Source organism: Sphaeramia orbicularis, chromosome 21 (genome assembly GCF_902148855.1).
Source record: "Sphaeramia orbicularis chromosome 21, fSphaOr1.1, whole genome shotgun sequence".
Classification (NCBI taxonomy): Eukaryota; Metazoa; Chordata; class Actinopteri; order Kurtiformes; family Apogonidae; genus Sphaeramia; species Sphaeramia orbicularis.
Window position 1 is genome coordinate 33,216,500 of NC_043977.1, and position 27,960 is coordinate 33,244,459.

The window sequence follows — 27,960 nt, forward strand, 5'->3', positions numbered from 1 at the left end:
AAAGTAGCACAATATAAATATCAAAATCCAAACTGTAGTTAAACTGAGCAGTGCTGTGTAAGTACATGCAGTGTGTGTGTGTGCGTGTGTGTGTGTGACTGTAGTCCAGTGCGGTTGTCCCTCAGGGCTTGGCAGTACCTCCTCCATCTGACTCTCCTCTTGCCGGGCCTGGCTGCATTAGGAGAATCCTCCCTTGTTTCTGGAGCAAGAGGCGGGCCTTTGGAAAGCAGGAATGCGTTGGAAGTTTTCCTGCAGGCTCCCTTCACATGTAGAAGAGCGTCCGTCCCGGGTGTGAACATGGACATGTGTGTGCTGGTGCTGCTCCTGGCCGTCCAGCTGTGCTTCTGCTCAGGTTATGAAGGTAGGACCGTCCCTGAACGCATCACCTCTTGGACATTATTAACACTGATAGGACCACACTGGCGGTAGAATCGGTTAGAAATCCTCTGAATGGGGTGATTAAAAGGGGATACTAGAAGGCATTGGTTTTGGTTCCAGTGTTTGTGACAGATGCAGATTAGTGTTTTACATTTGGTGCATGCGTTTGAGGCTTGGCTGCTGGTTTCTGGTGAACCGCGTTGTGTTTACGTGGAGGGGGTGGATAGCGGGGGGAGTGCAGTGTGCATCTGGGGGACATTTCTCTGCACAGAGCACAGTCTGTGGCTCTAATGAAAGCCCTGTAGTGCAGTGTAAGGACTTTTCTCTCTCACCCCAACTTTATGCATTATTCTTTTAGGCTTTAAGAGTGACCTCTTTATCAGCACTTTGGAATAAACTGTTGTAAAGTACTTTAACAGCCTGTGGACTCTGCTCTGGTTGGAAATATTTACAGTAGCATACTTTACTGATGGGTTTCTGTCCTGCTGATGTGTAAATACAGAAGTCACACACACTGCAGCAGCATAGCATCCAACATCAGAGAGTATCTAGAATCCAGCCTGTAGCCTTCCACTGAGGAGATGAAATGACTTCAAAGCTCAAGTCTGGATGTATGTGTTTGTGTGTTTGTGTGTCTGTGTGTGTCTGGTTTGAGAGTGGCTCACCACTGCTGTATGATCATACAGGCTGAAACATGAACACAAGCTGGAGAGCAGATTTACACTGACAGACTAAAAACTGCTTATGGAACTGACAGTCAGGACACTGGTCTGTACTTGCGAGTGTGTGTGTATTTATGAGGAGTTTATTTTACAGGGGGATGTTTGTGTTTGCTCTGTGTGTCAATTAGCTCATTTATTTGTTATGTGTATGTGTGCTTGTGTGTGTGTGTGTGTGTGTGTGTGTGTGTGTGGTGGAGTACTAGAAGTGCTTTAGTTGAGCTGTGAAGTTTTTGTGAAAGTTAGTACTTGTGCACTTTTAGCCCCCTCCTTTTTTTTTTTTTTTTTTTTTTTAAACATGGAACTATCTTAGACTTGGAAGCGTGCCTCTTACAGTTATACCATCTACTGCTAGTAAAGCCCTGATCACATTTTCCATGATGTTCTCCTCTCTGATGTTTGTCTGGGGCAGACAGATCCTCGCTCGGGGAGTAACTTGGGGAAATGCCAATAAGCACCATCTCTGGAGAGCAGTTTATCTCCCTGCCAGGAAAAGGAATTACACTGTATGATAAGGATAATCCTGAATAATTAGGAACAAACAGAAACAAAGCGGTGAATTAAAGCCTTTACAGTTCTGAAGGGTTGCTTTAAGTGGGTGAATTGGCCCAGTGACAGGCTGACAACTGCAAAGCAATGTCCAGTCATTGTAGCCGGTGTTATTACCTCAACTCTGAATTTCATTTTCCCCCAGAGGGCAGCTGATTTTGCAGCAAGACATGCATACAAGTTAATAAAATACAACCAGATGCAAAGATACAAAACCAGTGTGGGGTGCAATGAACAGGGCTAAGGGAGTATGGGGGGGTAAACCGTTGTGGTCCTGGGTTGACCGTAACATTCACACAAATTGCACAATAATTACAGGATTCATTCTATCATCATAAACTTTCAGCACATGCACTTAAATCTGCAGTTTGTATTAGCAGTAAATGTCTAGGCCTGTGTTATCTTGTACTTATATCAAATATTTCTAATAATTGCCTGTTGTTGATCTTACATCCTTAATTTTAAGACTTTTATTTAACATTGCTTGTGGGTATTTCATTAGAATTCAAAGACAACATGAATGAAACAAGTAAAAACGTGAATGAAATGAATACAACTGTCAGTTATTTTATTGAGATACTTCTTAGTGAAAAGCTCTGAGTCACTGAGTTATTTTATGAAGTGTACACTGTAAAGCTGTTTTTGGGAAAGGTAATAAGTGAATTGGTGAATAGAGGATTGGAGAAACTAAGACAAATGTGAAGGATCAAAACCTCTTGTCTACTATTGTCATTTATAGTTGCCGCATTTATAGGTAGCGTTCAAGTTCCTTTACTCTTGTTTAACCAATATTATTTTGTGATTATTGCCTTTATAGTGCATAAAAATGTGATGGATCACATCAGGATATCATGGCTCACTACTCTGTTATTATGTCTTTTTTTCATTTTAATGTCTCAGTGTGACATGAAAATCTACAACCTGTATGTTTTTCTTAACACTGTAAAGGTAAAAAATAAAATATCATGTAAAAATGCAGTTTTTAGTCACTAAAATTAAAACCACAAAACCCTAATACACTCATGACATAATCTAAAACCTCAGAAACCCAGGGACAATCCTGAATTATAGGATTAACATATCACCACTGTTAGACCAAAAAGGATATCTGGATAGAAATTCAACCAACTCATTTAAATACCAACTACATTCACATAGTGATGCAAATCTGCACAGTCTTTAAATGTTATAAAAAACTATCATGAACAACACTATGGTCACATGATCACAGCTGTTGAGATTTAAGACAATTTAAGGTTTTCTTTTATTAGTAATGGTAAAGATAGATAGATAGATAGATAGATAGATAGATAGATAGATAGATAGATAGATAGATAGATAGATAGATAGATAGATAGATAGATAGATAGATAGATAGATAGATGTGGTTGCACATGCAAACACCAGAGGAGATGAAAACATGCAGGGCAAAAAACACAATTTACATTAGGGCTGAAAGATATATCGTTATCGTATCGATATCTAGATATGAACATTCAAAATATTAATATAGAAAAAGCAACGATATAAATGATATAGATTTCTCCCGCGCTCGCCCTGCATGTACACCTCTGGAAGTCACAACAAATTTCATTTATTCGTACTTTATGTTAACGTTGATGACTGGCAGTGAGTTCTTATAAATAAAACTGCACTTTCCACATTCTTTTGTATTATGATGTTTGTATTTTTCTGAAAAATGCTTGGTTTTCACCGAACCCGTAGTCATATCGTATCGATATCGAAATACCTGGCATGAATATCGAGATATGAAATTTTGTCCATATCGTTCAGCCCTAATTTACATTAAATTAACTTAAATTATACTGACATGAAGTTTACAGTATGCAGCAAATAAACTTATACTTATATAAACTTATACTTATAGGAAACTTCTACACCATGTTATAGTTTCAGATTTATGATTACAAATGTACTGTTTTCCACCATTGCAATATATATTATAGGCCCACCACTTTGTAAGTACACAACAGGATTTGTGCCTCACTCTGGAGTTTCACAGGAGATTAAAACAGTAGCAGAGTTTGTTGCATAGGGTCACAAACCTTTGATGTGATTAGGAAACAAGTTACAGGCTTGTTAATAGAAATGCAACGGAAATCATTAGCGTTTCAGAAAAGAATTGTGCAAAGTGGTAATCATGGCATGTTGCATAAAAGACACATCATTTATTTTTTCTTTCTTGTACTTTGGTTGTCTAAAGCTCTAATTTAAGAGTTACCCAAAATATGTTTCCACAGAAAATGTTCATTCGATATTAGACTGAATGGCATATTCAATCCCAGAGGTTAGTCACAAATTCACTTTATACTGCTTGTGCTATTAACAATTTGACTTGGAACATCTTTGAAGTATGAGGCTGGTGATGTTGGCTGGAGATCCTACACTGACAACCTGACAGATTTATTAAACAGAAACGAGGATGATACACAGATATGTTTGAGTCTGGAAATCATGTTTCAACAACATATACAGGAGCAGCCAACGTAGAGACAGAATCAGTGATTTCTGAGAACTGACTGATGAACTGTTGAACTCAGTCAGACAAAAATACCTTTTAACTTGTGATTCTCTGCACTGACTGTTCATTTCAACGGCAAAATCTGCATGTGCACACCTGAAAATATTATGATTGTGCAGTTATTGTTAAGAGTTACAATGACCTGAAAGGATTGGAAACAGAAGGCTTTTTTTGGTTATTGTGGTTGGAACATGAGACAGTTTTTAATGAATGGAACTATGCAACATTTGTTTGCCAAAGTGAGTCCTCCTTTTGAAAATACAACTGAACTAATAAGAAATCTGTGCTTCAAAAGAAACAAGGAGTACAAATTAATTATCAAAAATTTATAAATAAAGCTGTACTTCCTTTTGAACAACATAAATAGGAGAGACTGTGTCATTATGGAGGCTCCCAAAAAAGCCTAGATCAACAAATACACAGAATGATAAATAATTTTTCATAGTCAAACTTATTTCCACACTTTTTTAGCACTTTGTCAGTTCTGTTGATAAATGTGGCTCAGTATAATGAATCCAATGAACCACTCAGGTCTTCACCGATGCCTAGCACAGGTTGCAGCACCAGTGTCTTATCGACGGAGACTTTCTTGGTGAAGGGAGAATCAAGATGTAGTATGAAAATGACCAGAACCTTGCAGAAAAAAGACCACAGAAAAAATTTGTATGCATATGTCAAAACTTAACATTTTATATAGTGGCAGCTCAGAGGTTTTTTTTTTTTTGTAGAGATGCGGACTTTAGAAACCTACACACAGATAGCAGGAAGGATGAGGAGACTGTTGACTGAAAAACCTGCGCAGTGGCCAGTTTATTCCAACTGAGTACTTCCTGTTGAACTTGTGTACCTTTTATAACCCCAGATAACTCCTACTAACTCTTCCAATCAGCAGCTGTTATTCCATCAAGTGTAACCTGTTACTGTTGAACGTTTAGGTTGTGTAGGTTCACCAGTCACCACCAAACTGACTGCAGTCAATCTAAGAATTTCTGACAACCATCTGTGGTGTCATTTGATTGGCCACGTGACACGGTTGAATGCATAGTGGATATATTATAAATAAACTTGTATTTATCCTTTACTGTGTTTTAGGGCGTATTTTGCAATTAATTCTTTGTGCATGCTCATGTTGTGGTGACAGTGAAAAGATCTCATGACTTTCAGGTTATTTGGAGAAGGTTTACATCTGACAACAACAAGAGAAAGCACCAACACATACTGTCTTGCTTCTTTAAACTTTATGATGTCATTATAGTCTTATCTCATCAGGAGAACAACAACAAGAAAAAAGAAATGTAGTGCACCTGCTATTTATACAAAAACATTAAAAACTATTATTACTTTCAGTGGTGATACAGTATTAAAACAGGCCACATTTCTGACTTGGATTAGCATCTTCGTTCACATTGGAGGTGGGGACGTTGAATTGTACCCGAAAAGGACATTTTTTATGATCTGCTTCTCTGAATAAACAAAGAATGAGAAAAAAAAACAGCCCACATTTCTGTACTTAAATATTTTCTGATACAGTATATTATGCTCTTACATCTTGTCCTTCATAAGACATAGAAATACTTTATATCAAACAAATAGGTGCCTGTTAATATATCTAGCTACAGTATGTGTTAATTTAGTGAGTTGTTGGGCATTTTAGGGAAACCAGTTGTAGTGTGAGTGGCTAAACTGGCTTGTTATTGTGATTATGTGTGATTACATTTGTGTTTTTGAGCGTGAAGCAGGCAGACATGGTTCCCAGTCACAGATTTAGTACAGATAGCCATAACTATAGCATTCTGACAACTGACAGGCAAAATGCTATTAATTTTGATTATATCATTACAAGGGGATCTGTCAGTGAGTGGGATGTATTAAGCAGCAAGTGAACATTTAGCCCTTGAAAATGATGTGTTGGAAACAGCAAAATGAGCAGGAGTAGGGATCTGAGTGACTTTTACAAGGGAAAAATTGTGATGCTTAAATCACTGGTTTGGAGCAGCTCCAGATCTTGTTCTGCATTTGAGATTAGATAGAGCTGCATTGATCCTTTGGGCAGTGCTCTCAGGAAATTGAACCAACTCATTTCCAATGTGAAGTGAGTTGTCCAATGTAAATCTGTGAAGCTCAATTATCCTGTGATAATCCTGTTATCCTTCCTTAGTCCATTTTTGGTCAGTACTAACCACTACAGACCAGGAACACCCAACAATACCTGCAGCTGTGGTGGAAGATGGCAGCAACAGGTAACAGTAGCTTGGCAGGTGCTAATGACTTAACTGCATTTAAAATATGGAGTTATAAATATGCATTTTTTACTGTTTTTTTACTGTTTTAGTTTTAATTAATGTCTGTTTTTTTAATGATAATATCAGCCTGCCCAGGGACTACAGGTGGAAATTAGCACTAGTGCTACAACCTGGCACACTACATCTCTCCTTTTTAAGGTTAATGTATATTGTGCATTGTCCCTGTCTAAATTAATAAATAAAATTAAAAAATGAAAAAATGGAAATGCTCTGAACCAGTTATCACCGTTACAATATAGTCCTGGTCCTTACGTTGCTCATTTTGCTGCTTCCAATGCATCAACTTCGAGGATTAAATTTTCCACTTGGTGCCTTCTATATCAAACACAGAGAAAGGTGCCATTGTAATGAAATAATTAATATTATTACCATTTCTCCTGTCAGTGGTCACACCATTATGGCCGATCTGTGTATAATGGTGACAATGTTTTTTCTGTCTGTTTGTGTTAATGATCCCCTTGGAAATACCATGGCTCATGTCAAAGGGTTTATGTTTCTAATAAACGTCAGTATATCAGTAACGACCTACTATTTGTTTGATTTATATATATTACAGATGGTGATTTGCATCTGAGGAGGATGTGATGAATAAACATGTCATTAGAGCAGCCAATCAGAAGCAGACGCTTACATTCACCATGGTGTTAGAGTTGGATATCCTGTTTGCCTTCAGTGGCTGCAAGTTGCTACAGAACAGATATTTTTTTTCCTCATACAGTTACAGTATGTGGCTCTAAGTAATGCTCATTTTGGAGGAGACACACACATACACACACCTGTAATTACTTTCCCATAACTTTTTCTGTCTCCCTTCCCCAATTAAGAAGCAGACACCAAAGTTTTCCCATTAGACAGCTAAATCTGACTCACTCGGTGTGCCGCGTTGCTCAGTACAATCCACGCTGTGTGATCTGACTGCTAAAACCTCAGAGTTGTGTAGTGTGTATGTCTGTGTGAGGGTGTTAAATGACTTGTGGCATTTTGCTTCAGACAGATTTTATTAAACTGACAGAGGAGCTATGATGAAGAATGGGGATTGGGAAGGGAGATGTACTCTGAGTATCAGGTTCATTGACCAATATGCGGCTGATATATGAAGCTGGAGCAGGGAAACAGTCCTCCCTTGTGGATCCTGAACAGTGGACACATTCACCGGGGTTCATAACATCCCGGGGCCAAGGTTGAACACCCCTCCACCCATTTTAACTCCTTCCTCACACATTTCCTTTTCCCTCTTTAGATTTGTTACTTCCTGACTTGCTCTGTCCTCCCATTCCATGCCCTTTGTCTTAAAATAATCCTCCTTGCGCATCATAATTCGGCTCACATTTGTCTTTTACCATTGCCACTGAGCTGTGTCCTCCACCGGCTCTGCAACACCACTGTGACACATTTCAGAGGCTTCTGTTTTAAAGTCAAAATATTTTCACGCTGCCAGAGTGAGGGCTTCAGCGCTGACTTAAAACAGATAGCTAATGATGGTAAGTACAGTCTTTGGGAGCTCTTTTGGAATAAAGACATTCCAAAATAGTTTTACTCCCTATAGTAAATTCAACCAAACACATCAGTTGGACCTGACTGTAACCACTGGTGTTAAACTCATCCATTTTTCAGAACCAACTGGATCCTTTATGCATGTTTAGCTCTCTCCAAAAGATCCAGATGACCCCCCCGGAGTCTGGTTCTGATGAAAAGTTAAGCAATGTATCTAAGCTTGTTCCTGGCTGTTTATACTTGGAAAAAAAAGAATCCAGGTCAGACCAGGACAATGCTTTTAGATATTGCTTAACACACTGGATGCAGCTGTTTTAGTAGTACTAGTAGCTATTTCTTCTGTTCTTTCATCTCCAGGGTCAGGACAGTACGCTTATGGAGACGATGAGGACTGGTATACTCGTACATATAAAGGTAATGACATTCATATCTACGGACCTCTTTTATTGAGATCGCTATTTTTCCCATTGTGGCCCTTTTATAGTCATGTAATAGTGTCACACAATCAGCTCTGTCTCCACATTTTGTTAACGCTGTGTCAGTGCTGTAGATAGTTCTTGCACCTTCAACTATTATTCTGTAGGAGGACTGTTTGGCCCAGGATTCACCTTACAATGACAGAGTCAGAGGAAAAACAAGATGAAAACAACAATAAGGACATAGCACAACAAAAACAGACCTGTTGTCCTAGATTTTGTGATTTACCTTCTATTATAAACTATAAATTTTGATTTAACATTGCCAAGCCAGTGTGCTCTAAAATGAAAATAACAAAAATGATCTTAGTTCTTATTCAACAGCATTGTATAGTTTCGGGTTTCAAAATATACAGGAGGTCAAAGCTGTGTTTTACCTGATAATGTAAATAAAGTAAACCCATAAGACAAAAGAAAACTGTAGCTATATTTACTGAAATGCAAAAACATTGTGATAATGGCTAATATTTTTATACATAAAACTGAAGAAGAAGATATAAAACTGGACACAATGGTCAGTCCATATTAGGGGATTATCTTGCAGCTGTTCTCTGCTGCTTGTATTATTTTTCATTATAGTATTAAAAGAGAATATTGACAGTATTCATTATTTGTTTTAAAGGTCATTTCCACTGCCTGGACTTTGGAGGACCTTCATTTTTTTAGTGCCATCAAATGTGACTTATTTTTTCACTCCACATAACACAGAAATGAATGGAATGCCACATCTTTTGTGACTGCATCATGACTGACACGTGTATTCTGTTCATTTCCAGCATACAGATTTTTAATCAGCCAAAAAATGCTTAAGAGAGTGTGCAAGTCTGAGTGACCTCACCTCAGTCACTGTTTATGAAGTCACTCCTACTACTCAAAAAGTAGAATAATTCAGCAGGCGTGAGAGGAGCCAGTGTAAAGCTGACACAGTTACGTCAAAGTAGCTTCCAACTTTAGATTCCGGGTCATTTAGACGTGGAACATTATTCTCCAGGCCAAACCAAACTCTCCTCTTATGTAAAAGCTCAAATGTATTATTTTAGTGGTTGTGCAGGCTTTGCCAACACACACACACACACACACACACACACACACACACACACACACACAGAAAGACAGCGAGAGGCAGTGTAATGAATACTCATTTTTATTCCAATTGGAAATAAGCCTGAACTGGTGTGTACACTCCTCTCCAAGTGTATGCATGTGTGTAGAGGGCAGGAAATAAACTGCAGATTCTGATTTCCACTCCACTGGAATAATAACTGTGTGGCCTCTCAGACTTGGCACCAAACAAAGAAGTTTGCACAAGCATTGTAGAGATGGTCAGAGGTGTCCAATATGTAGGACACAAACCAGAGAGCGCATGTAGGATCCTATAAACCTGAAAATCCATATCAGGGCTGCACAATATATCATTTCAGCATCACCATTGCAACATGTGCTTGTGCAGTAGTTTCATCATAAGACATACAATGTCAGATAAGACAAATAGTGCTATAGGACCACAGCAAAACTCACATATAACCTACAAGAGAGGATTTATTATTTTATTGTCACTCCACTACAAAATTGCCTCAGTAATTGTAGAATAATAAATTCTCTCTGGGACTTCACTTTCTAGTCTTAAGTGAAGTCAAAGTATATATATATATATATATATATATATATATATATATATATATATATATATATATATATATATATATATATATATATATACATATATATATATATATATATATATATATATATATATATATATATATATATATATATATATATATATATATATATATATATGTATATATATATGTATATATGTATATGTATATATATCCACAATAATATCCCAAAGCCTTGGATGGATGTGAACAGTGAGAGAAGAATAAACAGATGTGATATCTAAAATCAAAAGCAGCACTGACACATCTCTTCACATCATTATCTGCCTTTTCCCTGAGTGAGACTCATATCACCTCTGCCGCATGAGACCCTGTTGGATTATGGGAAGTTGCAGATAAGGTAATAAGAAATCCAACCACATGCCTGTGCTCAGGTGGTTGGTGAGTTTTCACTGTTTAAGTGAGTCTGTCTGTGCTCTTATGGTTTTCAGGTGAGTGCTGTTACTGAGCTCTGTCACCGAGCCAGATGTATTTTATTTATTATTTATTCAAGATTTAAATTTGATTGATATTGATAAGTATTACAGTAGATGTCAACTCATTATTTCTTTCCATGCAGATTATTTTTTAATGGTTTGAACATTTCAGAAATCTAATGGTAGATATTTCAAAATAATTAAAATGACTTAATATGTGTTCACCAAGATGCATGAACTGAATTAAATACAACAACCAAAATCTGAAACATTTTGAGTTTTGTTTGACAGTATAAATATAAGAAACACTGTGGACAAATGATCACAAAATACAATTATATCGCTGTAAGCATTGCCAGAGACCTGCAATGAAAATTTTGATTCTATATTATATGTAACTATGTCATGATAGTTATCATTATTTTTTTTTATCGTCCAGCCATAATTTATTTGATTGTTGTTATAATTTGTAAAGATTCTTTTATGGTTTATTATTACATTCATGATGCCTTCTTTTTGCAGTGTGATTATGGTGTTTTAGTTTATATTCATGTCAGTTTATTGTGTTGTGCTATGAGTTTATGTTTTCTTGTGTTATTTTATCTCTCTCCATAATGGTTTGTTCTTAATGATCTTAATGTCGGCTATCAGCCATCTGTGAAGCACTGCATCTGTGTGCATTAATCTGTATTGATTGATTAATTGATTGATGAGAGTCAGCCCACTCCTGTTTCCTGATATTCAGGGACACCGTGGTGCGCCCCCATTAAGGTGAAACATGGGGACGTGAGCTGTCGGAACCCCAGAGGAGAGCACTACAAGAACGTCATGGGAACTCGCTGCAAAATCCGCTGTAAAGAAGGATACGAAGCCCAGAGCACAGAGGTGGTGTGCATGGCCAGCAAACACTGGTCATCTAACTACGCCTGCAGCGGTAAAACTCAACACCTACGCACAAAACAGTCTGTTTTTCTAATATAGCTTGAGAAATTCAGAAACAAATCATACATACTGAGTGGAAAGGTTTGCTCTGACTTTAAGAATGTAAGAAGAAGATTAAGAATCCTTCATTGTCGCTGTTAACATTGCAAAGATGTCAGTAAAACCAGTGAAAATCCATTTTAGCAGAATTAAATTGCAGACAGTAGCAACAGTATTGTACAAATAGACCAATTAAAAATACTGATTGAACTTAAGAGATTTAAAGTCATTATTTACATCCGGTGCACAGAACTAACCATGAGTGTAATGGAAGAATGTTAAAGTGACAAGTGTCTGCCACCATTCCACAGTACAAAAAGATTATTAGTGTCAGTCCTTGGGTGGAATGGGTGGAGATATGGGTGGGAGTGAGGTAATATGCATGAGTCTTGTGGTTCTTGATTTAAAGGAGCTGTATGTAAGAATTATGTTCCAAGTAATCATTAAATGGTCCTGAATGCCACCAGACATTAAGGAATCATGTTCATTTCAAATACTGATATCACTGACAGTAGAAGTGTCAGCCCACAAGTAATGTTTATGCTGTCATTTTGAGTTTTGGTCTGATGCTCTACCTATCACTTATCTCCCAATCATGAAGTCAGTAGTGTTTCAGCATCCAGGTTGCCAGTTCCCACTGAGCTGCATCTTGGAACATGTCTGATCTCAAGTGTCTGACATTGCTAAACCTAAAAGGCCTGGGCTGCAGTCTCACCCACCTGGGCTGTGGTCTCAGCGGCGGATGAGAGCCACCGGGTGAAGATACCGTAGCCCCAGCCAGTGTGAAGAGTCTGGGCTGGTATTTATACCAGTGTAGGACTCGTCGCATGCCATGGTAACTCCTTGTGGTAGATGCTCATGCTGGATGTGGCAACCCCTCGTCTGGGGTGAGGGGGAGGGTATACCACGCTCTACAGTATTTTGAATGTGATTGCAGTACCAGTTTTGGCCACAATCCTACATACGACTCTTTTAAAAGTCCAGTATTTTTTTCCTGAAGGGAGGGCATGTCCAGAGTGTGTGGAAACAGTGCAGATTTCCTTCTCCTCTGACTTTCTTTTGGAGTCAGTCAATGTAGATGTCTGTGAGGGGCATAGAGTGGTCCCAATTATTTTCTCTGCAGCCCCCACCACCCACTGCAGGTCCTTCCTGTCCTCTGTGGTGCAGCTGCTGAACCACACTGTGCAGCAGGAGGTCAGGATGCTTTCGATCGTGGCCCTGTACAAGTTGACCAGCAGGTGGTGGGCGAAAGTGAATTTGCTTTAACTTCTCAAGCAAGTAAAGTCTCTTCTGGGCCTTCCCCACATGGCTGGAGATGTTAGTGGACCAGGTGACATCAGCTGAGATGTGGACACCAAGGAAATTAAAGCATGCTATCTTCTCTACCTTCTCTTCTTTGATGGAGAGGATGGGGAGTGCTGTTTTCTTAGTTTGGTTTTAGCTGCGTTTAGGCCCAGGTTATCGTGGAAACACCAGTTGGTTAGATGCTGGACCCCCTCCCTGTAGGATGGCTCATTCTTGTCCTTAATCATTAAACTTGATGGTGTGGATTGGATGAATGGGGGACCAGTCATAGGTAGAAGGAAAAGAGAAGGGGGCTGAGGAAACACCCCTGTGGAGTTCCAGTGTTCATAGGAGCTGGTTATATTTTTGCAGATTGATTTATTGATCTTTAAGTGTTGATCTTTAATTTTTTTAGTTTATTTATTTCTTTTTATACTCACAACATCACCAATACACTATTTACAAGATGAAAATAATGCATGAGATAGTTATTTGTATATTTAAGCTGTCCTTTATAGTACAAACAACAGAACATTTCACAAACCTAGAAGTAAACATTGAAAACAATTTTAATGATAAATGTTCAACATCAAAATATATACTATACAATTAAGTTAAAAACAAAAGATTTAAACATTTGTAGGTGTTAAGGTGTTTTAGAGTGGAAACAGAAAAGACACTAAAGCGAAAATAAATAAATAAATTAATTAATTAATTAATAGTGGTAAAAAAAAAATCATAAAGATAACTAATATTTTATGGCCTACTTTAATAATAGTAAATGCATGGTGAAAGAATCATTGCAGATTTTGCTTTAGTGGTAAGTGTATTGAAACCAGTTGATGGTTCACACATAGAAAAGACATTTGCTTTAATGATAATAGTGTCCAACTCAGGTTCTAATGCTTTCTTTTAATTAGAACGTGAGTTGAACACTATAATTTATTAATGATAATGAGATTTATTTACTTTGAAGTAGAGTAGGGAGTTGTGGACGTGTGAGGGCTGATATAATAATAATAATAATAGTGTCCAACAGCACAGAGCTAGTTAATCATCTGTATTGCAGACTGCTGGAAGTTATAACTTTATTAGAAAGTAGATAGCTACATCTGAATACCTTAATGAATAAATCAGTAGGCAAATATATCTGATTTCAAGTATTTAATCAGTAAATCTGGAAATGAACATCAAACTTGATTCTCTTGAAATCAGCAATTCTGGTTAACCCTTTATAGGGCACTCATAGAAATACTCTGAAATTCAAATTTTCAACCTTAGTGTGTTGGATTTGAAATGTTTTCAAAATTTTCTACTGTTATGTAGAAAATCAAGGTCAGTGAAGTTACCATATTTGGTTCCTTACCCTTGACAAAAAAAAATCCAAGAAGTATATCTAAAAAATACATTAAAAACACATATAAGGTGAAAAGAACATCACTTTTAGAACATTTCAACAACATAAGCCTTACTGCCCTCACTGTAACTGTTGCTGTCACTGTCTTGTAATGTATGTGGAAGTGACCAAAAATAGTCACTTGCCCAATAAAGGGTTAAGAAGCATACATTGAGTGCCAAATTCTGCTGATACTGATAGTTTGTAAAACATCCTCGTGGAGCTGAACTGATTCATGCATCTATTACTACATTGAACTGTTTGTAGTGGTGGTTATTGCAGCATATCTTAGCATTCCTGTTTTATCAACAAATCAGAATCTTACAGTAAAGACTTTCCTCGTAGTTTCACGGTTCTTGCACTTCCCTCTGGAGAATCTGCTTGTTTCTCCACATTCTTGACCTCATAAATAAACATAAACCCTGTGCTGATGCTGAGCTCCCTCTGTCGACAGAGATCCGTTGTCCTAAGCTGGACATGCCCATTAACGGCGGCTACAAGTGCTCAGGCGGCTCCTACTACAACTCCCGCTGTGAGTTTTTCTGTGCACCTGGGTTCAGTCTGAAGGGCCAGAAGTTTGCAACCTGCCGGTACAATAAAGCATGGAGCTCCACAGTCCCCACCTGTGTCGGTAAGAGTGTGTGTTAGTGTGTATTATTCATATCCAAGACTAAAGACTACAGACTAAAGCATGAATCCTACTGATCTAAAGACTGATTTAATTATGTGCTTAAGACACAACTAAATAAAAACCTACAACAAAGACTATTCTCATAATACAGGGTTACATAATTGGTGTTTGGAAAAAACAGGCCTATTTACATGTACACAGACACTCATACAAATCTGTACAGTGGGGTCTCATCACCAGGAAACAACAAACGCTTCATTACACATGGTCTGTATGCGAGTGGATGGCATTCACACACACATATATTTACCTCATCTTTTAACTGATAATAAGATCCTAATTTTGTCATTTTGAGAAAAGATCTCTTAATGATGAGAAATTATAATTATGAGATCAGGATTTTGGAATTTTGAGAAGAGATCAGATTAGACACCTATAGTTGTCGCATAACATGGAATCTACTGTTCATACTGGTTATCGCCTAAAATACCATAAAAAGACATTCCATTAGTTTCCATTGAAAATAATTATTTGACCTCTGTGAAAAAGTTGTGAAAAGTCATAAAGTCATTTGTCATAAATATGACTTGTAAAGACATTAATATTTTGTTGTCTGAGTCAAAAATCTGTCAAAAGACATGTTATATGTGTGATTTACAATAATAATTAAGAAATAAAATGAACAAAAAAACAAAACAAAGCAAAATGTTCTCAATAAGATGTAACATAAATATCATATAAGTACATTTAATGTTGAGAAACATTCCACAAGTGAAAGTGCTGTTATAAGGAATTTCTAGAGAAAATCTCATGTAATTAAATAGTTATTTACACATTTGTAAAATCTAGTATTAAATGATGACACATCAACAACAAAACATTTAGAGATTTCAATTAATGTTCCATATATTCAATAAAATGTCCAATGTGTTCAATTTTTAGTGCTTGTTCTGTTTATAGTGGTATGTTTATGTTATGTGACAGTAACAAGGCTTTATGTTTCTCAGAATGACAAGGTCATGGTCTTGTAATTACATAATGAGGCATCTCATTTTTTCTTTAGTGCAATGCACATAAAAAAATCTGACCCTGCAAATGAAATGCTGAGCTATAAGGACTGTACTGAAGAAATAACTTATTGAAATAAAATTAATGCGGCCTTGATACTATGGACATTTATAGTCCGTAAAATACACTTCTCATTAACCTCTACAAGTGTCATTAGATGTTGAATGCTGTCAAATCTGTTGTCTGGTAAATTACACAAGGTGAGTTGATATGTTTTTCATTTTTCAAATATTTATTCACAATCTGCAGAGGTTGATACAGTGTATTTTTCATGGCTAATATAATAAGAGTTTGGAGGGGGAAATATTGTCCATACTGATTATAGCAGAAACTGGAAAACAACTGGACTCAATATCTGTGTTAAGGTAATAAATACAATGTGAAACTTAAAGTAATTAATCAATAATTCTATTAATCAGTAATAAAATAAGTCTGTAATTCCACTTAAGAAGCCTAATATTAATTAGGTCTTCTACCGATAAGAGTAGTTTGTAAAATATCCTGCCTGTTTTCACTTTCAAGCTTAGGCAGTAAAACATGCAACAAAAGTTGTCCCTTTCTCAACCTGACTCTTTTGTAGTCATTTAGCACAAAGTAATAACAAACATGAGTGTGATTTCTTTTTAATGTGAACCATATGACATGAGGTTGTTTTTCACTGTTATCTCTGTTGAAGTTTTTATTTATTTTCTTTCTCTCTACAGATATTGATCCTCCAAAAATTAAATGTCCCAACCTGAAGGATAAGTGGGCGGAGCCAGGGAAACTGACAATGAGGGTGACCTGGGACACGCCGGAGGGTGTGGACACTGCAGACGGCATCCTCACAGAGTCAGTCTTCTGTTTAGCTTCTCATTTTGCTTCAGTGCACAAAGCCTTTTGAGTTTTTTATTCCTGCTTGTTATTCCAGTCAGAGCAGCCACAGATTAAAAGTGAACTTTTCTTTTTCAGTGTGATTCTGAAGGGGAAGCCTTCAAAATCAGACTTCCCAGAGGGACTTCATAAGATGTCATATACGGTGTTTGACCGTGCAGGAAACAAGGCAACGTGTCGTTTTACTGTCAGAGTACGAGGTGAGACACACCATGAGCAGCAGGAGTATTACTAATGCTCTGTTTTATGCCTCTGTAACATTCTGATAATTTTTATGTAATATGTCTTATTATGGTTGAAATAAGAACAGCTTTTAATTGGGAGGCTTAATTAATTCAAGCAGTAAACCATGCCAACAGCACATGTTGAATTCTTTGGCAGATGAGCATAATGTAGCACATACTGAATGGAAAATGGATTTTCCATCAGTGAATGAATAAATAATGTTTGCAGCACTTTAAATTTAGCTTTTATGCATAAACTTAAGAAACTTGTTTTTAGAACTTCTGAGAAAATAATGGTTTGTTATTGGTGGAGTTATTAGACTTTCTGTGAAGTCGGTGAGTTTTGATTTGAAGAGGTGGGTGCTCTACCCTGGAGCTGACAGAAGTGTGATAAGTGCATCAGACTTCAGGGGCTGGACTCACATTAATAAGCAGCACTGTGGTGAGAATATGAAGGTCAGGATAAAGTTCATGATATCAGGTTTACAGCAAAAGAAAGTTCGTATAAGAAAAAAAAAAGAGTTGTAGAAAAGAATGAAGTATGGTAGATATGCAGTTTGAATTTTCTGTGATAAAAAATTTATTTATTTAGTCAACCTATAGAGTTGTCACTTCAGTGGCTTGTGTTTAAAGTGTAGTATGTAAATTAAAACAGAATCCAGTTTCCATTTCAGTACATTTTTAATGAATGAATGAATACTCAAAACTATCTTAAAAATATGGATTATTAGACTCCTAATTCATGAAACAAATGTTGATGGGGTGTTTTTGGACAGATTCTGAGGTTAAATATGTAATTAATGGCTGTAATTACCAGTCAGTGTTCAAGATCTACAATACTCCTGTTAAGTAAAAGTGCTCCTCTTTCTTGCTGCCTCTTTTACTTGTGTGTAATGCACCTCTTTGTGTGCAGTGCGCCGCTGCAGCCCACTGTTTCCTCCAGACAATGGCTACATGAAGTGTGACAGCGACAAAGACAACTATGGTGCCACGTGTGAGTTCAAATGCACCGGAGGCTATGAGCTGCAGGGCAGCGCTGCCAGAGTCTGTCAGTATGGACTCACCTGGTCTGGGTCAGACACAGTTTGTGCACGTACGTACTGCACCACACACATGCATACAACCACACCTACAGTATCGTTAGAAAACTTTGTTATAATTACTTTAATGTGAAGAGCTCAGTGGAGGAAAAAATGTCTCTCTTTCGATGCATCCATTAAAAAATCCACCCTGTTTGCCCCCTCCTTGAATGAACTGCTGATGGTGGAGACTGTATTACAGCTCTTTTTATACAGTGATAGAAAGGTTACTATTAAAATTATTACTGACTATAGAATACATGCCATTAGAGGTCCAGTGTGGAAGATTTAGGGTGATCAATTGTAGAAGTTAAATATTATACTCAGATATAGGCACATTAGGACATGTCCAGGGTGTACCATTAGCACCAGCACCCCCACAACCCTCTCAAGGACTAAGCATGCAGAAAATAGATGGATGGATGTTTTCAATAGTGTATACACACATGAATGTGCACCACCATGTTTCTACAGTAAATCCAAATGAACCCACTTTTATTTTTTAGAGCATTCACTGTTAAGGTGCATTAGTGTCAGGTGATGTATCGGAGTGTCACCCAGAGTTAATATCCCCTTAACCAAAAAGACCAGAATGAATGAAACAACAAGTGTTTCTAAAGAGGGACATTAGTATTTTTGCAGCCACTGTTGATGAGGTTAGGGGGTTATTCATTCAATTGCAATCTTTACCGTCACCACTAGATGTCTGAACATAGAATTTTAGCATCTTCTGTTGAATTACTCAAATTCAGGAACATATTTTAAATACTCGAGTTTACTTCAACTACGTGAAGGATTTCAGGGTTCACATACGTCTGCTCCCTACAGTGGACTCAACCCCTCAGTCACTCTGGAAGAATATTAACAGTTGCTGCCAAGATGCAAACTTTAAGTACATGAAAACACAGAAGCACTGTGGTGGTGATAAAAAGTATGAAGATACATTTTTTCTTGACCTTTTTTTTTGCCACAGCAACAAGTTGGACAAGTTGGAAAACCATTAACCAAGGATCAAAATAGAACTATGTGAATTCACACTTCCAAACACTTCTTTTTTTATTTAGTTTATGAAGTGCAGTTTGTTGACTATGTCCTCTTGAAATAACAATAGCAGCAGAAAAAGCAATCCTCTCCACTTTCCTAGAGCAACAATAATAATAATATGAAAATTTTGTGTTGTATCCAAAATTCCTTTTTCCCTTTGTGCGCCCATCCTCTTGTGTTGTGTGCACATAATGCAGCTTAACACTACTCTGCCTAATATGGTGTAGATACGTCTTTGTGCTTTGATGTAAATCAAAGGCTTATGGGAAATTAGAGCTCTTGAATGGACTTAAGTAAAAATAAGTTGTAGCTACAAGTATGGAATCTGTATTCTTATTACCAGCAATTTAATTTTGCATCTGTAGCTAAACAGAGTTTCTGATATCCCAAAAAAGTAAAAAAAAAAAAAAAAAAAAAAAAGCAGCACTACTCAGATTTCAAGTCAAGTCACATTTCACCTCTATTTAACTCTCATCACATAAAACCTCTGCTTCAGGTTTTGGCAGAACCTTCATCAGAGTGTTTCTATTCAATATTCTACAAATGCTCTTTTGATAGACCTGTAAGCACAGTTGTTGTGTGATGTGAAGCACAAAAAAGAATGAAAAATGACTAGACTGTAAAAATGTGCTGCCTTTTTTTCAGTTTTTGGATAAAGTACACCATGAAACATTTATTTCTGAAGCACAACCAAATTCTACAACAAAACTATTGAATTTTTTGCATTTAGAATTAGGGCTGTCAAAATTAACGCATTAACACGGATTAATCCATCATCATGACTAATCTAATTTAAAAATTTAACGCAATTTACCCATCTGCAGAATGACTCTGAACATCTGGCAGTGCATTTTGGGCAGTTTGTCCAAGTAGAGTTAGTGTTGCTCATGCACAAATGGGCAATTGATCCGGTAGTGACAAGCAGCAGAACCAACCCATAAGGATGAAGAACACTAAACAGCACATCGGCCCTCTGGATGGAAATATGAGGACAAAAAAAAAAAAACACAACATGGAACAGGTGTTTCAAGTAGTTTTGTTGAAACTGTTGAAGTTGTTTAATAAACACGTTAAGTACATATATATTCCCTTCTTTCTTGAGTCTGTTTGCTCATGCAAAATGAAATGCAATTAGTATAGACTGAATTATATTTAATCATGATTAATCAACATTAATCCACAGCAACCCTGTGATTAACCCTTTTATGCATAGAGGTCAGTGCAGTGGACAGCTATTCCAAAGCTGTTCTCCTGTATATTTATGGGTTTTGATGTTTAAGTTGCCAACACAGTGGACGCTTGTACATGATCCCATACATTGTCACCTATTGGACAGTCATGGGAAGTGCATTTGTTTTTTTTATTCATAACCAAGATGGCTGTCAGGAAGTCAGAAATGCTGAACATCCCAGGAATATCTGGTAAATTTTTTTTATATCAGGAGACCCTTGAAGGTTAGAGAAAATATGCTAGCATCAAGTAACATCTAAGGATTAATAGCAGTGTTAAAAATTCCAGATATTTATATTATATTGGAAGAAATGTACAATTAATCATATCCACTAAATTGGACACCATGCATCACTGGCTGTACTTCAATTGCAAATTATACCATTACTGTAACTTTACTGTTTTTGCTAAACTTGTTCTGCTTCAACATGTTTTAGTGCAAATCAATTGCTAATTGTTCTTAGAGCAGGTTTGATTTTTTTTTTTTGTTTTTTGTTTTTTTGCGTAATATCTTCATAAAGTGAGTAACAACTAGTATTAGAATTTGTAAAAATATGAGAAAACATCAGATTAGGAGCATTAAAAGTGTTTTATTGCATAATTTTCCCCACAGTACATCATTTTCTGATGTTAACTACAGATTTCTTTACTTCAAATGTTAAACGTATATTGGACATTCTTGTAACTCCATGAAAAATAGGTTTATATAAAAAAAAAAAAAGCAATTGCATTGCTAAAAAGGAATGAAAACACTCAGGAAAAAAATCTTGACTAAGGTTCTCATAATTCATGTATGAAAGGGTTAATCTGATTAAAAATTTTAATTGTTTGACATCACTATTTAGAATACATAAATATTCTAAATGCATGTTAGACTACTATAATGCTTTTACAACTCACCCTCAGCAGTTATTGAACCAGCTATGTACATGTTGCATGCTCAGTTCACTGTTGAATATGTTTGATTATTTTTTAACGATTAACAGTCTCAAAAATGAATGTAGTGCTGTATTAAATCATGTCATCTAACTGCGCACTCTGTCACCACAGCCATGAACATTAACGTGGGAGTTCGTTCAGCCGCCGCGCTCCTGGACCAGTTCTATGAGAAACGACGGCTCCTCATTATCTCGGCCCCTACAGCTGCCAATCATAATTACCGCTTCCAGATGACGAACTTGCAGGTGAGACACGACTCAGACAGAAAGTAGGTTGTGTGTGGGGTGACGGATGATCGCCAATACTGCAGCTATTTGCGTGTACCCTAATCCTGCTCAAACAGAAGGACGCTCTGTGTTTTGTGTGCCTGGTTTTCGCTCAGCTGCCCAAGTGGGACAAACCAGAGAGACAAATAAATAGGAAGGGGTGTCTGATGCGCAGAAAATACCAGAGCGATGAATAAATGAGTCTGACACAGAGTCTGATAAGGCTGTTCTATGGCTGGATGTTTCCTCAGCTCGTCGGGAGCCATTAAGTCAGTGCTGTCTTTATTCTCCCAGCCTTTCAAAGTAACTGTGTTCTCTGCTGCCAATGCTAACAGACTAGACAGTTTTTTTTAACAACCAGACTGATGGGTTGAAGAATATGTGAAATAGTTAAGTAATTAGGAGTAGTTTGTGCAAGCCAGACATGAAAGTCAAAGTATCGCTCAGTTGTTTTACAGACAGCTATGATTCAGACCATTTTTGTGTCTTCGTTAATCTTTCATTGAGCCTTTATTTTATTCAGCACTTTTCAACATAGATAAATAAAATATGAACTAATACACACTAAAATACTCAATAGTGATAAATAATAAAAAGGTAGCTCAGTAAAATTATAATTTAAAATACAAAAGGAACTAAAACAAGAACAGATATGAAGGTAAAATATTTAAAGTGTCTCAAGAATAAAAATGTAGTGAATTCAGTCTTTCTGCAGTTTATTCCAGTTTGCTTGATTGTTCTAAGCTGCAATGCACTGCCTGACCAATAAAGTCCCCACCTGGATGTAACTAAGCAAATAGTTCAGATCCTTTGATTGAATATTTACTACAGTGATTAAAATGTTAGTTCTTTAACTCTAACTGATGCAGTGAGTAACTTCTTATTTCTTAAACAACCGTCGGTTTGATAGATTAGACTGGATTTCAGTTGAAAAAGGTCATGTGGTCTGATGAGTCCAGACTGACCCTGTCCTAGAGTGATGGATGCATCAGGGTGAGAAGAGAGGCAAATGAAGTGATTACCCATCATGCCCAGTACCTGCAGCACAAGTCCGTGAGAGCAGTGTTATGATCTGGGGTTGTTTCATCCAAAAAAGGCTGGAAATAAATGTGAAACTGCTCCACTGTTTGTCAGGGGAGTGTGGCGGCTGGAAAGGCTTCTTTTAGGATTCAAGTTTGTACAAAGAAGCCAATCTTCCTTTTTTTTTTTTCTTTTTTATTGGGAAGCAGATGCAAATCAATATATGTCTGTCACCGCAGACAAGAAATTTCAACATACACACATTAGAGATGTAACGATATGAAAATTTCATATCACGGTTATTGTGACCAACATTATCACGGTTATCATTATTATCGCGGTATTGTTGAAATTGTGCTCAAAATGTTCAAAAAGTACTAATACATACACTGAAATAATTTAACCAAGTGTTATTTTGAAAACAAAAACAAAAACAAAAAAAAACAAATAAAATAATTGCAACAATGTACCTTGTGTTGCAGAAATATTCAAATATTAACCCTTTGTGGTCTGAGCCTATTTTGGCCGTTTTTCAGTACTTTTGATTTTGCCTTTATAAACAAATGTTTACTATACCCATGTTTGGGATCTTTTTTCTATATCATCTGTCTATTATTTTTTTTCCACTTTAACCTACTATATCAACACAAAAGGACAAAAAACACACAAAATATATAAAATCCGATTTGAAAAATGTATATAATTTATTGCATAAATAACACACAGATGCTTAACGAACCTTTTCAAAGACTTTAAAAGTGAATATTGGTTCCAAATATTAGGTATGGAAAATTAAAATTGTAATAAATTAAATCTATACTCAAATATTTGACATAAAAGCAGATCTTTACATAAGCGTAATCAAACACAGTTATCATGATAATTAGAATTTAAACGGTAATACTAACCGTTGGCGAATTTACCGCGGTTTATCGTTACAGGGTGGGGAAGCAAAATTTACAATATTTTGAGGCAGGGATTGAAAGACAGTGTATGACCAATTAGTTTATTGAAAGTCATGAGAATTTATTTGCCACAAGAAAATTTACATAATAGAAAATGTTTTTATTCTATGTGTCCTCCTTCTTTCTCAATAACTGCCTTCACACGCTTCCTGAAACTTGCGCAAGTGTTCCTCAAATATTCGGGTGACAACTTCTCCCATTCTTCTTTAATAGTATCTTCCAGACTTTCTCGTAATAGTTTTGCTCATAGTCATTCTCTTCTTTCCATTATAAACAGTCTTTATGGACACTCCAGCTATTTTTGAAATCTCCTTTGGTGTGACGAGTGCATTCAGCAAATCACACACTCTTTGACGTTTGCTTTCCTGATTACTCATATGGGCAAAAGTTTCTGAAAAGGTATGGATAATAGTGTTAGGTATGATTATGACATCAATATATGTTTGGTTTCAAAACAATTGACGTAGTGCCTGCTGAGAAAAAACAATAAATGTTCATTGTAAATTTTGCTTCCCCACCCTGTATACCGGTAATTGCTACATCTCTAACACACATACATGTGTCAACACATTAACCAAGATATAATTCACAAAAATAAATACATACAGTGCATCATTACAATTAGCTGTCATACTTAAAACAATAAAAGATTAAAAAAAAATAACACAGAACACCTGCATATTTTAGAGCCTGGGAGCCCTAACCAACCCCATCCCATAGATCTTCCTCTAAATTTCATGACATGCTGGATATTTCAAATAAATACATAAAATACAAAATAATAAAAAAGAGTTAAATAACAGCTGGAGCTCCGTCGAATGCCTCCTTCCTAGCTTTGAGCACACACTGGCTTGCTCCATTCATCTTGGCAACAGAGAGCTCCAGAGATAACATTTCTATTAAAGAATAAATCCATTAATGCACAGAGAGTGTGTGTGGTGGTTGCCACCTAACCACCAATGTCTTTTTAGCTATTGTAGATGAAGATAGCCACAGCAACCTTTGCATATGGTTAAAGCAGGGGTGTCAAACATGCAGCCCGGGGGCCAAAACCGGCCCACCAAAGGGTCCAATCTGGCCCACGGGGTGAATTAGTGAAATACAAAAATTACACCGAAGATATTAACAATCAAGGATGTCAAAATAAATTTAATTCAATTCCATCTAAAGTGGGTCAGACCAGTAAAATACTATCATAATAAACTATAGATAATGAAAACCACAATTTTTTCCTTGTTTTAGTGTAAATAAAGTAAAATGACACAAAAATGTTGACATTTATAGACTAGCCTTTTACAAAAAATGTGAAAAACCCGAACAAATATGAACAACCTGAAATGTCTTAAGAGATTTAATAGTAACTGTACCAATATTCTGTCTGTTATTAAAGATTTTGTGTATTTGTAGATCCACTGTGATCTGTAAGTTATAATGTACATGTGGAAATGATAAACTGAGGCAGAATATTGTTAAAATTACACTTATTTTTTCAGTTTGTTCATGTTATTCACATCTTTTGAAAGGAAAGTTTGTAGATGTAAACCTTTTCATAATGTAAATCTACTTTTTTCGCTCTAAAACAGAGAAATGTTTGGAGTTGATATTATTTATATTTTATTATGTTATTATTTTAGTGTTTCGGCCCACTTCAGATCAAATTTAGCTGAATGTGGCCTTTGAACTAAAATGAGTTTGACACCCCTAAAGCCAATCTTTCTTAGTGTTTCTTATTGTGATTCCCTGGACATCTCTTGTCACACACATCTTTTTAGTGCTATCCTGAATCATGCAGAGGTAGAGTTTGGCACAGAGCAGACTGTTGTTACACTGTATTGTCTTCTGAAATGCTGACATTGGACAAATGACAGGAAACAGGATGGTATGAAACAAAGGTCGCGGGCCAGACTTAAAGTGAGTTGCCTTTCATGGTCTATACTGAGGGCACCACAAATAGTTTATTAATGGAAATGAGTTAACACTAAGGCTACGTTCAGACAACAAGTCTTAAAGCACAATTCGGATTTTTTGGTGAAATCTGATTTGTTTGTGTGCTCATTCATATTACACACTAAATGCGACTTCTGTCAGTTTTGAGTATGAACTGAATGCGACCCTAAAGTGACCAGCATGCGCAAAAGAGGTCCTTACGTAATACATGACCACGCAGGCATGCACTGTCTTTACGGAAGTACATATGTTTTTCCAGCCGTAGAATTATGATGTTTGGCGCATTTCAATGACATCAAGATCGGATAAATGCGACTTGGCCATTCAGACTGAAGTCACATTGCAAAATATCAGATACGTATTGGATTTAGAACCACATATGAAAGTGTTGGATTTGAAGAAATCAGATTTGTGCTGTTCAAACTGTCTTTAACAGATCAGATACAGGTCACATATGGGCAAAAAATCGGATTTGGGCCACATTTGCCTGCAATCTGAACACAGCCTTATTCAACAAGTAAAACAATGACTTGCATACTTGTAATGGAAGTCCACAGCAGTCTGACAGCGAATCCCGGACAGTTCTCTGATGAGTACAATAAAAGTCCTTAAACCAACATACCTTGTCTCAGTAGAACTGCCCTGAAGATGCTTCTGAGTAAAAACCTTCAATTATTCACGACCTGGTTTTACCTTTTCCCACTGGAGTTTGTGAGTGCAGTTACTGAGGGTATGAAAGAGTGGGAGCAGGATGGATTCTGCTTTTTTTCTAATTTGATCATTTCTGTAGAGTGCTTCCAATACAGATGGATGGATAGAAGGATTAAATGCACATTATTAAAGTAGACCATAAAGCATTATTGCAGAGTGTCCAGGCTATTTCATGTAATTTAGTCAGTCTGCCAATAGCTGTATATGTGAATAAAACGCCTAAAAACGTGATATCTGGAAGCTAGACATTAAAATCCTTGCTGTAAATGAGCCTGGAAACTTTTTGATTTTATAGACTAACATAATCATTATGTACAGCCCTCATTCCTTCTATGCCAAGTCTAGTAATGTTTTATGCCCCATGTAATAAAAACCGTGCTCCGTTGTATTTTCCTGCATAGAAATCAAGCGACAAAACCACAGAACTCGACATGCAGTCCAAATAGTTTCTCTCCAGCAGTCATTTTCTCTGTCTGTATCTCTTTCTTGTGGGAGTAGCATGCTCAGTGTGGACTGGACCTGAGGCACGTCACAGTAATTGAGCTGGTTGGGACTTACCCAGCACAGATTGGCCGGATTCGACACAGGCTGCTGCCCCCAGGCTTGGCCCTTCAAATCAGGTACTCACACAGACACACACACTTCCAACTTCAGAGCATGTGACTCGATCCAGCTGTTTACTGAGCTGATGTGTGTCTCCTAGGTTACTGCTCCGTATCCCTCAGCGGTCTTTCCAAATGGTACTGATGGACAAACAGGGCATGGACAAGCAGCGCTACCCATTTCCGATCACAGCGGCCGAACTATTCACCACCATCGACACTTTCCCCCTTCGCAAAGATGAGATGGTGCTGCAGCAGGAGGCGGGACAATCCTGCCAATCATAAAACGACCATGAGTGCACTTCATTGGACTCTCAAAGTAACATAATCATTTATCTTTTCAGTCACAGCAGGCAGGACCCACTCTGATCATCTATTTCTGTTCACATTTCACACATTTCTACCTGAACGTACTCAGCTCTGTTTCCAGAAAGACTGTGTGTGTGTGTGTGTGTGTGTGTGTTTGTGTATTTGTCTGCCTACATAGGTTGGGATGTCCGTCACGGTGCTGATCTGAAACAAGCAGCTTTATTGAAAGAGTCATACAGAAACATTACAATCATATTGATTCCTATGTCATGTCTATCTGTATATTTTTTATTTTTAATATTTACAAAACAGAAATATGTTTTACTATTTTGTACAAAAAAAGTATTTTTACTGTATGAACTGGGAAACTCTTCACATTTCTAATATTTATGTCTGGCTTCTCTGTTAAAGTATTTGGGATTACTGTGTGTGAGTGTGTGTGTTATGTACAGAACAGGGCAGTGATACTTCTCTGTTTTTACACTTTGCATCATTGTCTGAATTTATAAAACACTGATTAAATAAGTCTGACAGAAAATGTGTTTTTGCTGTGTGTTAATACACATGGGTGAAGTTTTCCCTCAAGGTAGAAATGCTTTCATACTGTTGTAAAATGGTCTATTTTAATCCAAACCGTTTTAAATGGTTGTTTTCTTCAGGACACGGACCTGGTCTCCTAACAGTTTTGTGTACAAACCTGTCATCAGTCTTTCCTCACCTCACTTCCTCAAGCTTTTCTGCCTGAAATCTCTGAGGATTAACTTTCCCCATGCTGCTAATGTGAGTACATTGGGTCTAAGGACAAGGAGTTAGGAGAAGAAAGAAGCATTTA

General features: G+C 36.9%; 1 protein-coding gene across 1 annotated transcript; it reads left to right on the top strand.

Annotated features, from left to right (window-relative positions):
• Positions 1 to 159: 159 nt before the first annotated feature.
• On the top strand, positions 160 to 27,751 carry srpx (sushi-repeat containing protein X-linked). Its single transcript, XM_030125626.1, has 10 exons — positions 160 to 361; positions 8,343 to 8,399; positions 11,305 to 11,493; positions 14,675 to 14,851; positions 16,624 to 16,750; positions 16,871 to 16,992; positions 17,930 to 18,109; positions 21,420 to 21,553; positions 26,716 to 26,837; positions 26,921 to 27,751. Exons 1-10 carry the CDS (start codon positions 298 to 300, stop codon positions 27,102 to 27,104), a joined length of 1,356 nt encoding a protein of 451 aa, XP_029981486.1. The 5' UTR covers positions 160 to 297; the 3' UTR covers positions 27,105 to 27,751.
• Positions 27,752 to 27,960: the final 209 nt, after the last annotated feature.